Raw genomic sequence first — 17,155 nt, forward strand, 5'->3', positions numbered from 1 at the left:
ACTATTGCCGGCTGGCCAAACGAAGAGATTCTCCACGTGGGCAATGATACCAGAGGAAGAGGTACTTATTGCCTTTAAAATGGCCCATAGCACTTATACCCTAGACCCGTACGAGTTTGTCAGTAGAGGGTTCAAAGGGGGGATATGGTATCCCGGATACAACGAATTCGAACTGAACTATTGCCGGCTGGCCAAACTAAGAGATTCTCCACATCGACCATTATACCAGAGGTAGAGGTTGGTATTGCCTCTAAAATGGCCCATAGCACTTATGCCCTAGACCCGTACGAGTTAGTCAGAAAAGGATAAGGGGGGTACCCTGGTATATCACAAATTCGAAAATGAACTATTGCCGGCTGGCCAAACGAAGAGATTCTCCACGTGGGCAATGATACCAGAGGAAGAGGTACTTATTGCCTTTAAAATGGCCCATAGCACTTATACCCTAGACCCGTACGAGTTTGTCAGTAGAGGGTTCAAAGGGGGGATATGGTATCCCGGATACAACGAATTCGAACTGAACTATTGCCGGCTGGCCAAACTAAGAGATTCTCCACATCGACCATTATACCAGAGGTAGAGGTTGGTATTGCCTCTAAAATGGCCCATAGCACTTATGCCCTAGACCCGTACGAGTTAGTCAGAAAAGGATAAGGGGGGTACCCTGGTATATCACAAATTCGAAAATGAACTATTGCCGGCTGGCCAAACGAAGAGATTCTCCACGTGGGCAATGATACCAGAGGAAGAGGTACTTATTGCCTTTAAAATGGCCCATAGCACTTATACCCTAGACCCGTACGAGTTTGTCAGTAGAGGGTTCAAAGGGGGGATATGGTATCCCGGATACAACGAATTCGAACTGAACTATTGCCGGCTGGCCAAACTAAGAGATTCTCCACATCGACCATTATACCAGAGGTAGAGGTTGGTATTGCCTCTAAAATGGCCCATAGCACTTATGCCCTAGACCCGTACGAGTTAGTCAGAAAAGGATAAGGGGGGTACCCTGGTATATCACAAATTCGAAAATGAACTATTGCCGGCTGGCCAAACGAAGAGATTCTCCACGTGGGCAATGATACCAGAGGAAGAGGTACTTATTGCCTTTAAAATGGCCCATAGCACTTATACCCTAGACCCGTACGAGTTTGTCAGTAGAGGGTTCAAAGGGGGGATATGGTATCCCGGATACAACGAATTCGAACTGAACTATTGCCGGCTGGCCAAACTAAGAGATTCTCCACATCGACCATTATACCAGAGGTAGAGGTTGGTATTGCCTCTAAAATGGCCCATAGCACTTATGCCCTAGACCCGTACGAGTTAGTCAGAAAAGGATAAGGGGGGTACCCTGGTATATCACAAATTCGAAAATGAACTATTGCCGGCTGGCCAAACGAAGAGATTCTCCACGTGGGCAATGATACCAGAGGAAGAGGTACTTATTGCCTTTAAAATGGCCCATAGCACTTATACCCTAGACCCGTACGAGTTTGTCAGTAGAGGGTTCAAAGGGGGGATATGGTATCCCGGATACAACGAATTCGAACTGAACTATTGCCGGCTGGCCAAACTAAGAGATTCTCCACATCGACCATTATACCAGAGGTAGAGGTTGGTATTGCCTCTAAAATGGCCCATAGCACTTATGCCCTAGACCCGTACGAGTTAGTCAGAAAAGGATAAGGGGGGTACCCTGGTATATCACAAATTCGAAAATGAACTATTGCCGGCTGGCCAAACGAAGAGATTCTCCACGTGGGCAATGATACCAGAGGAAGAGGTACTTATTGCCTTTAAAATGGCCCATAGCACTTATACCCTAGACCCGTACGAGTTTGTCAGTAGAGGGTTCAAAGGGGGGATATGGTATCCCGGATACAACGAATTCGAACTGAACTATTGCCGGCTGGCCAAACTAAGAGATTCTCCACATCGACCATTATACCAGAGGTAGAGGTTGGTATTGCCTCTAAAATGGCCCATAGCACTTATGCCCTAGACCCGTACGAGTTAGTCAGAAAAGGATAAGGGGGGTACCCTGGTATATCACAAATTCGAAAATGAACTATTGCCGGCTGGCCAAACGAAGAGATTCTCCACGTGGGCAATGATACCAGAGGAAGAGGTACTTATTGCCTTTAAAATGGCCCATAGCACTTATACCCTAGACCCGTACGAGTTTGTCAGTAGAGGGTTCAAAGGGGGGATATGGTATCCCGGATACAACGAATTCGAACTGAACTATTGCCGGCTGGCCAAACTAAGAGATTCTCCACATCGACCATTATACCAGAGGTAGAGGTTGGTATTGCCTCTAAAATGGCCCATAGCACTTATGCCCTAGACCCGTACGAGTTAGTCAGAAAAGGATAAGGGGGGTACCCTGGTATATCACAAATTCGAAAATGAACTATTGCCGGCTGGCCAAACGAAGAGATTCTCCACGTGGGCAATGATACCAGAGGAAGAGGTACTTATTGCCTTTAAAATGGCCCATAGCACTTATACCCTAGACCCGTACGAGTTTGTCAGTAGAGGGTTCAAAGGGGGGATATGGTATCCCGGATACAACGAATTCGAACTGAACTATTGCCGGCTGGCCAAACTAAGAGATTCTCCACATCGACCATTATACCAGAGGTAGAGGTTGGTATTGCCTCTAAAATGGCCCATAGCACTTATGCCCTAGACCCGTACGAGTTAGTCAGAAAAGGATAAGGGGGGTACCCTGGTATATCACAAATTCGAAAATGAACTATTGCCGGCTGGCCAAACGAAGAGATTCTCCACGTGGGCAATGATACCAGAGGAAGAGGTACTTATTGCCTTTAAAATGGCCCATAGCACTTATACCCTAGACCCGTACGAGTTTGTCAGTAGAGGGTTCAAAGGGGGGATATGGTATCCCGGATACAACGAATTCGAACTGAACTATTGCCGGCTGGCCAAACTAAGAGATTCTCCACATCGACCATTATACCAGAGGTAGAGGTTGGTATTGCCTCTAAAATGGCTCATAGCACTTATGCCCTAGACCCGTACGAGTTAGTCAGAAAAGGATAAGGGGGGTACCCTGGTATATCACAAATTCGAAAATGAACTATTGCCGGCTGGCCAAACGAAGAGATTCTCCACGTGGGCAATGATACCAGAGGAAGAGGTACTTATTGCCTTTAAAATGGCCCATAGCACTTATACCCTAGACCCGCACGAGTTTGTCAGTAGAGGGTTCAAAGGGGGGATATGGTATTCCGGTTTACAACGAATTCGAACTGAACTATTGCCGGCTGGCCAAACTAAGAGATTCTCCACATCGACCATTATACCAGAGGTAGAGGTTGGTATTGCCTCTAAAATGGCCCATAGCACTTATGCACTAGACCCGTACGAGTTAGTCAGAAAAGGATAAGGGGGAACCCTGGTATATCACAAATTCGAAAATGAACTATTGCCGGCTGGCCTAACGAAAAGATTCTTCACGTGGGCAATGATACCAGAGGAAGAGGTCCTTATTGCCTTAAAAATGGCCCATAGCACTTATACCCTAGACCCGTACGAGTTTGTCAGTAGAGGGTTCAAAGGGGGGATATGGTATCCCGGATACAACGAATTCGAACTGAACTATTGCCGGCTGGCCAAACTAAGAGATTCTCCACATCGACCATTATACCAGAGGTAGAGGTTGGTATTGGCCCTAAAATGGCCCAGAGCACTTATGCCCTAGACCCGTACGAGTTAGTCAGAAAAGGATAAGGGGGGTACCCTGGTATATCACAAATTCGAAAATGCACTATTGCCGGCTGGCCAAACGAAGAGATTCTCCACGTGGGCAATGATACCAGAGGAAGAGGTACTTATTGTCTTTAAAATGGCCCATAGCATTTATACCCTAGACCCGTACGATTTTGTCAGTAAAGGGTTAATAGGGGGATATGGTGTCACGGTATACAACGAATTCGATCTGAATTATTGTCGGCTGGCCAAACTATGAGATTCTCCACGTTGGCAATTATACCAGTGGTAGAGGTAGGCATTTCCTCTAAAATGGTCCATAACAATCATGCCCTAGACCTGTGCAAATTTGTCAGCAGACGGTTAAAGGGGGATATAGTATCCCGGTGTACAACGAAGTCAAAATGAAATATTGCCAGCTGACCGACTAAGTTAATCTAAACGTGGACCATATTAGCAGAGGTAGAGGTAGCCATTGCCTTTTAGATGGGCCATAGCACTAACCCTGATTGCGTTGTCAAACATATCAGATGTATGGAATAATGTTGCCTCGAAAATTACCCATGGTTCTTATGTCCTAGACCCGTACCTGTTGAACAGCAAAGGGAAGTACTCTTGTATATCACAAAGACCAAACTAAGAGTTTTTCCTTGTGGGCTAACAAAAAGATTAGCGTAGGTGTTTTCTCTAAAAAGGCCCATGTATCGTATATCATAGATCCGTACGTATTGGTAGGAAAAGGGTAAGGGAAGTACTCTTGTATATCAAAATATTCAAACATACTTTTACTTGCTGGTCATTTTAAAGGTAATTAGTACCTTAACCTCTGTATCATGGTCCACGAGGAGAATCTTTTAGTTTGACAAGTCGTCAATAGTTCAATTCGACTTTGAGATATATAAAGGTGCCCATCTTTCTCTTTGCTGACTAGGTCGTACGGTCTAGGGTATAGTAGTATGGGTCATTTTAGAGGCAATTCCTATTTCTTCCTCTGATATAATGACCCACGTGGAGAATTTCTTAATTTGTCCATACGGCAATAGTTTTCTTCGACTTCGTGATGAATCGGAGTACCACAACCCTTGTTATCCCCTCCTGACAAACTCGTACGGGTCTAGGACTTTAAAGAGTCATTCTCTGTAAAAACCAAAGATATTTAAGGGACTGTTTACACCAATGTCACAGATTTTCGATATCTTTTCAATATTAAGCCCATATGATGCCCTGATAACAAAAATAACTTTCATTTTTGTTTTTGGGGTTTCTGTTGCTATGGTTACAGGTCCCATATATATAAGCCCAGAAACAGAGTAGCAAAATCTCAAAATGCATCATTTTTCAACTTTCATTATTTTTAACAAATATACATTTTTAGCCTAAATCATAGGTATACTGAACAAGTTAAGGTCTGAAATAACACATTAAAGTAAACAGACATTGTCTTGAACCAATTCAAAACATTAAAACTTGTATCTGAAAAGTGCTGATTTTGCATTTTTTCAAACTGCTGAAAAAGGCATTTTTTAGTGAATTTCAAAATGATTTTATTTTTTATCCCAACGTCAGATATATTTGTTATGCCCCCAAAATGATCTTCATATATCACTCTTTCACCAAGAAAAAAATTGGCTGTGTGTTTTTTGTTGTTTAAAAAAAAAAATTGTTCAAAATTTTCTGAAATTTGGCAAAACTTGAAATTGCATTGTGCAGATTAAAAGAAAGTAAGTGGTTATATTCGTCAATTTCAAAATTTTTCTTATTTAACTTTGTAAAACCATACTGATAAGGAATTGTTTTGATACACAACTTATATTATTCAAAATGAATATCAATAACAGTTGCTATGGAAACACATTACAAAGAACATTGCAGTTGGCTTCAGACCACAATTAATTCCCTTTTTCCATGGCCTTTGAATATAGTTCCCAATTATTATATGGGGTATTTCTTTCTAAGTATTCTGGCTACTGTTTTCTTTGAAATGTTTAATATTTAATTGGTCCTATCAGTTGCATATATATATTGAAAAAGTAAAACATTTGAAAAAAACAAATTGTTTAAAGTGAAAGTAGTGATTTGGTCACAATGAAAGTAAGGTAAAATTCACAATGGAAAATCCCTTATCAAATGGCAAAATCAAAAGCTAAAACATGTCAAAAGAATGAATAACAGCTCTCATATTCCTGAGTTGGTACAGACCTTTTTTTAATGTAGAAAATGGTGGATTATACCTGGTTTATAGCTAGTTAAACCACTCACTTGTATAACAGTTGGATACATTTCTAGAGGTTACAGGTAAAACATGCAACTTGAGATGCGACTATGACAAAATAATTGGCATTAACAAAAGAGATTAACAGAAAACTTGAAATCAGTTTTATTTTGCAGCTAGATGTCACATAATATTTATTTTCAGATATGTCTGGAAGCATCTGATAAACTTGATTTGTACAACATGGTCTGTGTCTAGAATGACAGTATTTTTTTGTGGTGCTAAGATTCAGCCTTTTTCAATGAATCAACAAAAGAACAAAATGAACCTTTTGGTAATGCTTGAGGTTTCTGTTCCTGGTTATTAGAACTCAATTACATTGTCAGTGAATGAAGGACATCTTCTGTATTTTGTGGAAAAACAGTTGTAATAATGTTCTTCATTATTTCAAGTAATCTATTACAATAAACAGATTTGGAACTTTTAGAATATATATTCTTGGAACTCATTTCTTCTTCTGAAAAACACCTCATTCTAACTGCTTGTAAAACTCATTAACATGGTGAAATTCATAATCTGGAAACTGCTGGATTATTTCTAAATAAAAGAAAGTATTTTATTTTAAAAACTTAATCAAATATTAGATATAAGCAATTTTTACTAGTTTAAATAATTTTTTCCTAATGATTGATGCTTACACAAAATTCAAAAGATAGTTTTGTGTCTTTCATGGTTAACTTTTGAGTGCATTATTTATGCACTTTTTATACATCATTTACAGGACTATTATGTCATACTGTTGTCTGTTTGTCTATCCGTCATCAACATGTCAGACATGAACTCAATACACTGCTGCGCCATGAGTGTATGATACGCCCTTTGTCTTAAGTGTAAGTTTTATGCAATAATCATCAACACTTTCTGAGATACAGCGCGACAGGTGCAAAATAACCCTTTTATACCAGAAAACTCAATAACTCTAAAATATAAACATTTTGAATCATCACCAAAAAGTAAACAGATCTGTAGATTAACATAACTAAGAAGTTTGTACAGTTTTAAGCAATCATCATAAATCATTTTTGAGATACGGCGGGACATGTGAAAAAAAAAACACCCCTTTTTTAGTTACAAAGTCCTGTAACTCAAAAAGGTTTAATCTTATTTTTACCAAAACGTATACAGATCATTTTGACCATTATAAGTAACAACTACATTATGTTTCATGAAATTTGGAAAAGTCCTTCTAATGTTATGGTGCGATATGTTTACGCTGGACAGATAGACGGAGGACATTTGTATACCATAATAGGTCTTGGGCATATAATTTCTTTTTAACCAATTTGCATAGCCAGAACCAGGCTTAATACAGCTCTGAATTTGGATTGTGATTAAACATTTGACAATTAAGCTAAAATGGTTCAATATCCAAACTCTAAATAGATTCAACATGTCAAAGAACCCCAAGATTTCAATTTTTGTTGAAATCAAACAAAGTTAAATTTTGAAACTTGATGTGGACCAACTTGAAAACTGGGCCCATAATCAAAAATCTAAACACATGTTTAGATTCAGCATATATAAGAACCCCAAGAATTCAATATTTGTTAAAATCAAACTAAGTTTAATTTTGGACCCTTTGGAACTTAATGTAGACCAATTTGAAAATGGGACCCAAAATCAAAAATCTAAATACACAGTTTGATTGAGCATATCAAAGAACCCCAGGAATTCAATGGTTTGATGAAATTAAACAGTTTTGGAACCTTTAAACCTCAATATGGACAAATTTGATAACAGGGCCCAAAAATCACAATACATGGTTAAATTCAGCATGAACCCCTTACATTATTTTTTTGTAAAAATCAAACGAAGTCTAATTTTGGACCCTTTGGACCTTAATGTAGACCTATTTTAAAACGGGACCCAAAATTAAAAATTAAATATACAGTTAAATTGGGCTTATCAATTAATCTCAAGAATTAAATTTTTGTTAAAATCAAACTAAGTTTAATTCTAGACCCTTGGTACCTTATTAGTGTAGATCAATTTGAAAACGGGACCCACTATTAAAAATCTAAATAGACAGTTAGATTTGACATATCAAAGAACCCCAATAATTCAATTTTTGATAAAATCAAACAAAGTTAAATTTTGGACCCTCAATGGACCCATTTAAAAAAAGGGACCCAAAATCCCTAAACTTAATACATGTTTAGATTCAGCACGTGAAAGAAGCCCCGAAATACAAGAATAAAATCGCATTGAAATGGGTCAAATAATAAGCAATTTATAAAAAGTTATAGAAAAGTAATGTTTCTGAGTCATGTTTCTCCCTATTGCATAGATATTTCTAATTAAAAGAAAAATTTGGCTCTAATTTTGGCCAATTGATGTTATAATCACTTGTAAGCATTAACATTTTGGTATTAAGTTTAGATTCCCAAATGTTTTTGACTGGAACTGGACAACAGATTGTTTATCAGATAAATACCCCCCTCCCCCCCCCCCCTTTGCCAAAAAAAAGGGCGATTCTATATATAGCTAGTTTGAAGGGGTTTAGTAAAACGTTTAAACACAATTTTAAAATATTGATTGAGAAACTGTTGTTGTTGATTTACAAGGCAAAACACTTTTTAATCTGTCTGTCTAAATAATACCTGTGATAAAAATTCCATGCTACTTTTAGAAGTGATGCTGTTTCATTCACTTAAATTCTTGCCTGTGTTACATCACTCTGAAAAATATAAGGTTTCTGATGACATCATGTTGAATTGCTATTTCCCCTGGTTAATTCTAAGGAATATGTCAAATAAATCTGGCTTTGAAAAGATAAAAAAAAAAATGAGGAACATTTGTAACTTACTACAATATAACTCAGTTATGGGCACATAACATATTGACTCTGACATTTTTGAGTGATCATAGCTGACCTATACTGTTTACTTCTATGTTCTTTGATCTCTAGTAGAGATAATTTTCATTGGCAATTAATTCAGCAAAAATATATTTTTATTTTTGCCAGTAATAGTTTCTAGGGGTTCAATTCTATGCAATCACTTTATGATTATTTTTTATATAACATTTGCTTTCTGTACACCTTTTCATAAACAGTCTGCATTGATAAAATTTCTTTAAAGAATAAAATTGAGAAAGGAAGATTTATAACAATGATTACACAACCTCAGGAATAATGGATGTCAGCACTTCTGATTGTGACAAATTTTACCTTTTAACTGATGAGTTATGGAACTTTGTTAATTGGAAAATATCGCTCATGTTAGATGTCTTGTTATTTGTGTTTAATATTTGTATATTGGCTGTCTTATATTGTTTATATACTCTGTATGTACTGTATATGAATTCCAAGTAGTGAGACTATAATAAAATATTGAATCTGAATCTGTCTTGATGTAAGTTAGCATTGCTCAACAATTGCATAAAATACAAAGTTGATTATAGTTCTTAGTATAAATAGAATCTTCTTTAAAGAATAATAATTATTTACACAACCATTAAATTGATTCAGCTTATATAAATGGAGAATAAAAATAAGAATCAGCAATATAAACAGCAAATAAGGTTTGTAATTTTTGTTAAAATGATAAGTTTTTCATAGACAAAAAAATTTATTATGATACAGTTAAGTATAATTTTTTAAATAAATTTAAATAGGTGCAATTTGTGAAAAGGACAAGACTCTCTAATATATATTTTTCTAGCCTACCTGTCTCTATCCGTGTTTGTGAAGACTTTGTATGACAAATATGTACCTGTATATCATAGTATTATTGCTAAACACATGCTGAACCTTTGGTGAAGAAACAAGGATTACTTTTAAACAATATATTATTATTACCTCATTTCACCTTCAAGTACTGCATCATTGACATCTATTCTTATTTTCTTCAGAAACAAAGTACAACATGCTGGAAAAAATGATAGCAATTATTTATAAAACTACAGTTAAACATTGAAACAAGTTCTGTGTTAATCTATACATGTATTGCTGTTCAAGATTTATTACAGCTAATTTCCTAATGCTTACAAAGTAAAACTTTGATTTTCTTGCTTGCTTTGTTTGTATAATTGTTTATACAAGCTTTATAAATAAGAATGACATCTTTAAACAATTTATATTGGCATAGTTAAACCTATATATCATATTTGAATTTAATTGGGTGTTATCCTTATGAGTGTACAATATACAAACAAAGCAAGCAGGCTAACCAAAATTTTATTCTACATGCATTAAGAAATTAGCTGTAATATTGCATACCAATTATTCATATGTTAAAGTAAAAGGTAATAAACCATACACAGATTATATTTGCAACAGAGTACTCATCTGTTTTCTATCATTATACAATTTTTTTTTCAATATATTTTTTTTGAGGAAGTCGGTTATTTACAGTTTCAAACCATTGTTAAAAGATACTCATTATTTAGGATGTTTTAAAAACCTGATCAAATCTCAGAGATGGGGAGGAGGGATATAGAATTCACATTTAATCTTGGGGGAGGGGGTGGGGAGCTTGATATTAAATGCAAATCAAATATTTATATTCACAACCATGGTGTAATGTAAATAGGAGTTTTAAAGTTTTGACAATTTTACAGCTAAAGTACTGTTTTGAAATCAATAACAAATAATTCATAAATTGTAAAAATAATAGATTAAACCATGAACACATCATTTAAGAAGCTTAATAGGGTTTACCAAACAAAGAATAATTAATATAAGCAAATTATTGAATTAAAAAATAAATATGACATAATAATTGGAGATACATTTTGTAAATAAGCACACATAATTGATCATAATTAAAATAGAGAATAATGGGATGCAAAAGTAAGAAGAATAACTGTGGAAAACAAAATAAGGTTATACAATCAGAGGCGGATTTAGGGGAAGCCCAGGGGGCCGCCCCCCCCCCTTTTTTATGAAAAAAAATAGTTGCTTGTCTAGGGAATCACTGAAGCTTGACTGAAGTGGGCCCCAGTCTTATGTCAGTCAGTGGGCCCCACTCTGGATCTGCCACTGACAAGATAGATTATAAATCTCAGAATGAAGGACAAACATTAAAAAGAAATCAAATTACTACAGAAATCTACATTTTGACTATAAAATCATTTTCCTTACAATTGTACAGAATAAGTATTTGTTTTAGAAAATGTGTAAAAAGTAAATAATACATAAAAATTAGAGGACCCCAATTCTTACACTCATGAAAGTCATGAAAGGAGGTACATTGTAAATTATATATCTGTTTTGAAACTAAATAAATGTTTGCATTGTCTTAGTAATTGAGAATGTTTAACAAATAATCAATGATGAATGATAATTATGAAAATCTAAATATTACATAAACTAATCCAAACTATAAAAGGGGGAAAAGGGGGGGGGGGGGGGGGGGGGGGGGGGGGGGGGGGGGCATGACAATTTCATTTTATTTTCATTACTCACATTCTTGTCTAGTTAATAAGATGAATAAAATCCTTTTCCCTCGGTCCACTACTTGCTAGTTTAAGGCTAGTTCTGTAAGGTAACGACTTGAGTCCAGAATCCTTGATGTGGTCAATATCTGGATGAAAACTTTTTGTTGGCATAACATGCGACGTGCACAATTTGAATTGTTTTTTCTTCATTTAATTGAAATACAATATTGATGTGAAGATCTAGAGCTACTGATGGTTTAAGACCATTCTCAGAAAAAAATAGCAAACATTTGGTACATGTATGTACTGCCTGTGTTTCACTGTTTCAGTGTTTGGCAAGAGGTTCATCAAATGAGTTTATCACAATCCACAAACTTTAGAGAGAAATTGCACTCCATAGTACTATCTACCTTGAAATATCTTATTTTTACCAACATTATAATGGTTTTATCAGTGTCTGCATTTCGTCTGCACTTTATTTTGGGCATTAATCCTTGTACTTCCTGTTGTTTCTTTATGTTTTCAATGAAGAAGAACAATAAAGGGGAGATAATTCATAGACACATAGTTGATTTTTTCAAGTTTTCAATCCACATTTTTTTTCTTAAATCAAAAAACACATCCCTGAATTTTTTTTAATTTTTAAATGGGGGGTTTATCTTTATGATTTTGACAATCTTTTCAAAAAACTATCTTGGAAATTTTTTCAAAGCTTCAATGAATTTTGGTGAAATCTGGTTTTCATTTAGATGTCAGAATCACCCCCTTCTCCAATAGAAAATAAGCATATGTACGCAATTGTCAGCCAAATATGTAATATATTTTTAAAAAGACAAAGGTAACAGCTTTGAGATGTGATAAGTGTCTGCATCAATTACTGTCAGGATAACGGGAAAATAAGCATTGATATTTAGGAATTTTTTTAGAATTTTCATTGAAAAAAAAGCCCAAAATCAAAATGGCCGCCATTTCCATAGTAACAAAGCCCAAAATCAATTTTTAAAGTGTTAGTTGTTAAGTATATTAGTTATGTAGTATGTGTACAAAGAATGGTAAAAATCTGTGACATAGGTGTGAACACTAATTTTGGTCCTTACAGAGAATGGCTCATAAGTACTATGGGCCATTATACAATTACTACATATACCTCTTGTGTCATGACCCATGTGGAAAATGTCTTGGTTTGGCCAGCTGGCAATAGTTCATTTCGACTTTGTGATATATAAAGGTACCAACCTTATCCTTTCCTGGCTAAGTCGTACGAGTCTAGGGCATTAAAGATTTTTGTCATTTTTTGAGGCAATGGATACCTCTCCCTCTGATATAATGACTAGTGTGAATAATTCTTTCTATTCAAGCTCTAATGTCAACATGTCACATATGTTACAATGAATATGGGCAGCGAGAACGTTGCGTTTGTTATTTTGCTCTTAACATACTTGGGCCGCACATGAATTACTTTAAAATAAATGAAAGTGATCACAACATTAATTATTAAAGTTCTAATAAAATAAATTACTAGTAAAATTTTAAAGTTTATATGTAAAATATTTAACAGCCCACGGTTTAAATTCATTTTAATGTCTATATGCTAATCACACGTTATCATTTTACTTTTCACGATTTATATTTAACACATGTTAGTCTATGTTTTTATTTTCGTCTTTTCCTCACTCTGAGCTGCTATATTTTCAAGTTCCAAAGAATTCAAGTTTGATGATTGGTCTAGATATCAAACCAGTTTTTGTTCGAATTATGGCTGATCGTGTAAGTCCATCTTTACCGTAAAATAATTTGTCAATGATCGCCAAAGTCCAATTTACTCTAGATACATAGTCCTGAATCTGAACTACATATTTCCGACGTTAATGTTCTATGTGTTTCGATCTGTGTATCGGTAATATTTCCTAAGCGAATTTATGTATTCCTGCTTCCATCTTTTTATGTAGTTTTTAAGAATTAATGAAAGAAACTTCGATTGTCTAGCCAGTTACTGGTTCATGCGTAGTGTCTTTGGTTCCTGGTTGTAAACTACAGTCTTTAAGGCCGTTATACGGTAGCGTCTTGGTCCGTTTTCAATATAATAAATGTGACGGAGTAAGGGGTTCGTCGTCCGCGTTTGATCCGATGAAACGTATGTTAGTGGGCGATCACTGAGTAAACGTTCTACTTCAGTCATTATCGTGTTGAGTGTTTTATTGTCCATATGTGCTCGTTTAATGCAGTTTTTCGTTATTCCTCTCAATCTCTCCCACCATCCACCGAACAAAATTGTTCCATAAGGATTAAGCTTCTCGGTTACATGATAATTTTGATAAATGTTCAATTTCTTATGCTCTCGCATCATACAAATCATTTACAAATACTAAACGTGATGCATGGAAGAAGTATAACAAAGCTCTTTGTTAATTAAAGCTCGATATAATATTGTCAACATAAAAGTATTTCTTTAACATTGCTGTCCAGTCTGTTGAATTGCAGTCAAATGTTTACGTATAACAGCATTTAGGATAAACGGAATGAAAGTTGCTCCAAATTATACTGACTTGAATCTGTTTGCGGTTAGTTGACTATTTGGGTCATCCGGGTTACTACGCATAAGAGAATCTGGTAACATCACGATCCTCTTCATCCAGCCCATAATAAGTAAGGCTTTTTCTATACCTGTCGAGACGGCGTATTTGTGCATTCTAAATCGGAGAAAAATTCCGGTTAAATCATTAAAGTTTGGCCAAAGATCCATCAAACAATCATTTAAGCTTAGATTAATAGGTGAAGGTTTGCAGCTACAGTCAAATACAATTCTGATTGGCGTGGTTGACGACTTTTTACGGAAATGATGGGGCGGTATGGAATGAACATTTGTTTTGGCTGATCGTTCATCAACTCTCTCGATAAATCTACGTTTTTCTTGTTCATTAATAATTTTTCCGTTTTTCTGTAAAAGTGTAAGTTCACGATTAAGACGCTTAATGACATTTTCTGTTCTCCGTGATTCAATACTTCTGTTGTCTAGTAAGGTGTGGTGTTCCTCCTTACAAGGTAACTTATCAACATATTTTTTTGTTTCCATATGGTAACCTCTACCATTTGATTTATATGCATCTTGGAATTGTCTGTTTTCAGATTTGTTGTCACTATTATTTATACTAGCAGCTTCAACTTCCATAAATTTCTCCATTATAAAAGTTCTACTCTTCAACTTTGTGACCTACTAATATGTTCATCATTGACGTAAGTGTGTGATCTGGATTTGCAGGTATTCAATTGATTGTGCCGGACAGAAGGTTACGGATTTCCGACTTGACGGTAGTAGGTCCTGTTCCTCATACTATTCTATCATCGACAATTGACCAGTAATAATCGAATTAGATATAATTCAATAGAGAATCTTCAACCATTGGGTCATGTGAGAGCGGATGGTCTAATTTCAAGCGAAACAAATACTTTAAATTTGTTATATTACGTACATAAGTCTTCATTGGTACAGCTATTTCTGGTACAATCAAAACGTTGATAGGTAATTTGCCGTTGTCTGTGCCATTACTTGTGTCACAAAATCCTCACAAGTTTATGGTCTTCTGTCTGGTAATTGTCAAATCAAGCTCTGTAGCTTATTTTTCTGTGATGGGGGCAACTGTGCACCCTTGTCAAATAATGTGTTTGTGTAAGTACATTGAATGCCCGAACTTACTTGCGCTACGACAGTTTTTAGTCTGTGTCTGTGAGTGAAGAACTGTACCCGTTTTCTTCGCGTTGTGTTGTGTTTACTGAATTGTGTTACTAGTAATATATTCATTAGTGTTACTCTGTTTTTCATCTTTTTAACCTCGTCTTTGCATAAACTAGTATGCTGCTTTATTTTAAATTTCCTGCAACTTTTGTGTGATTTGCAATCAGCTATATTGGGGGTCAAAGACAGTTAAAACATAAACGATGCTGTTTAACAACAGAAATATTTGCTGTTTGATCAATTATCTTAGAAAAGTACACATGATTTTACGTTTATTTGTGTTGATTTATTTTGTACGTACCTTTGCATTGGTGTGAAATGCTGCTGTAGTGGTTTAAGTTTCCGTATGATCAGAGGAATTGCTTCTCTCCATAATGTTGAGTTCTTGAGATAGTATATGTAGTAGTTCATTTAATTGCCAACTATTTGATTCATGGTGTCTTGTAAGATTTGTGCGTACGTCCCCGGTAACTTTTTCAATATGATAGTAACCAATAATGGGTCATATGTATTCTCTGTCTGACCAAGGGATTCTAAACCACGTACATATGTTTCAATTTTGTCGTAAAAAATAACGTAAGCTCTTGTATGAAGGTATGTAAAATTATGCATTCTTGTACGTTTGCGTGATGTTGCGAACTTGTGGCATTTGTGTTTAGCGTTGATGTTTGTACTTAGATAAATTTTGCTATTGGCTGGATTTTTTTTTCTAAATTAAATAAATAATCATCAGAGTTAACGATTTCTGTTTCGAAGGTTATTGGAATCAACAAGTTTTGTGCCGCTCTTCCCATTTTCGTCGAATTTCTGGAATATTCCGGAGACGGCACTACTATGTCCTGCTAGTATCGATTTCAGCTGTAAATTCATCCTGGTCACTTGACACCAATATCGTTAAGAGGTTCACTTGACACCAATATCGTTAAGAGGTTACATCGGACAACTATATAGCTAACAATAACAAAAGCGAATAGAATGTATGTATATCTATTTTGACTCGAATGTCAACACGTGACACTTACGTAACATTACAATGATTAACAACAGCGAAAACTTGATCAATTACTCCTTAACATATTGTCTAAGTATCGGTACCCAATACGATTGTAATACGTAAGTAAGCGTAGCATTGAGTCCGAATTAAGTGAACGCTCGTGTGCGCCTGTCACTATCAGTTTGGTAAGTAAATGATTCGCAGGTAATAAATACGGAAATTTGGAATTCTCTAAAATGATTCCGCTGTGAATCCTTCCATTGCATCTCAAAAAGCTACCGTCATCTACAGCCCGTAACAGAGAAGTGATCGAATTGATGTTTCTTTACCGTCAAAATTAGCTACGTTATCGACAAACTTAATTGAGTAGTGACCGAACTATTGGTACTTTAACGTTAAAAAGATTGACAATGCTGACTAACTTTCATGTAACAATAATCAAGTTTAATACCGATAATATTGAAAATAATTCTAATAATATGAAACAAAATATGTTCATGCACCATTTCGATTGGGCGAAAAGTAGTCATTTCTTTAGTCAGAACAAAAAAAAAAGATTTATGAGAGGACGTCTTGATAGTATTATTTCCTTTACAATTTTACCCAAAACTAAAAGAAATATAGTGATGAACAATTAAAAAGGTGTTTGATAGGAATGAAGTCCTTTATTTTTTCGGACTACAATGTGTACCGTATGTGTGATGGATTTGAATGTAATCAATAACATTGAAATGTTTTCTCAAATGTATACACAAAAGGGACTGGTATTTGTACTTCTGTTAGAATATGTCTTCGTCCGTTTCACATGCCAAACTTTTTTCAAGTACAGTTTAAACAGGAAAATTTTGTTGAGAGTTTTTTTTTATATATGACAAAATAACGAGCAAAACTATTTCTTGCAATGGCACACACAGAGAATAATTTGTTTAGTAAAAATCTGTAAAAAAAAATTCTCCAAAATATACCATGGCCAGGACCTGACAGTTTTTAGCAGTGTACAAATGAAAATCGTCCGGAAAACTTCGCTTGCTGTCATTTT

General features: G+C 35.6%; 1 protein-coding gene and 1 long non-coding RNA gene across 2 annotated transcripts; both read right to left on the reverse strand.

Moving 5' to 3' along the window:
• Positions 1-4,865: 4,865 nt before the first annotated feature.
• Positions 4,866-12,487, reverse strand: LOC139502802 (uncharacterized). Its single transcript, XR_011658944.1, has 4 exons — positions 11,418-12,487; positions 9,810-9,879; positions 8,611-8,687; positions 4,866-6,547 (listed from the first exon to the last, which is right to left on the reverse strand). It is a non-coding gene; the product is annotated as an uncharacterized lncRNA (long non-coding RNA).
• Positions 12,488-13,925: 1,438 nt separating this feature from the next.
• LOC139504006 (uncharacterized) lies at positions 13,926-14,462 on the reverse strand. The gene has a single exon (XM_071294057.1). The coding sequence runs from the start codon at positions 14,460-14,462 to the stop codon at positions 13,926-13,928; it is 537 nt and encodes a 178-aa protein (XP_071150158.1).
• Between the last annotated feature and the right edge of the window lie 2,693 nt (positions 14,463-17,155).

Source organism: Mytilus edulis, chromosome 14 (assembly GCF_963676685.1).
Source record: "Mytilus edulis chromosome 14, xbMytEdul2.2, whole genome shotgun sequence".
In the NCBI taxonomy this organism is placed as follows: domain Eukaryota; kingdom Metazoa; phylum Mollusca; class Bivalvia; order Mytilida; family Mytilidae; genus Mytilus; species Mytilus edulis.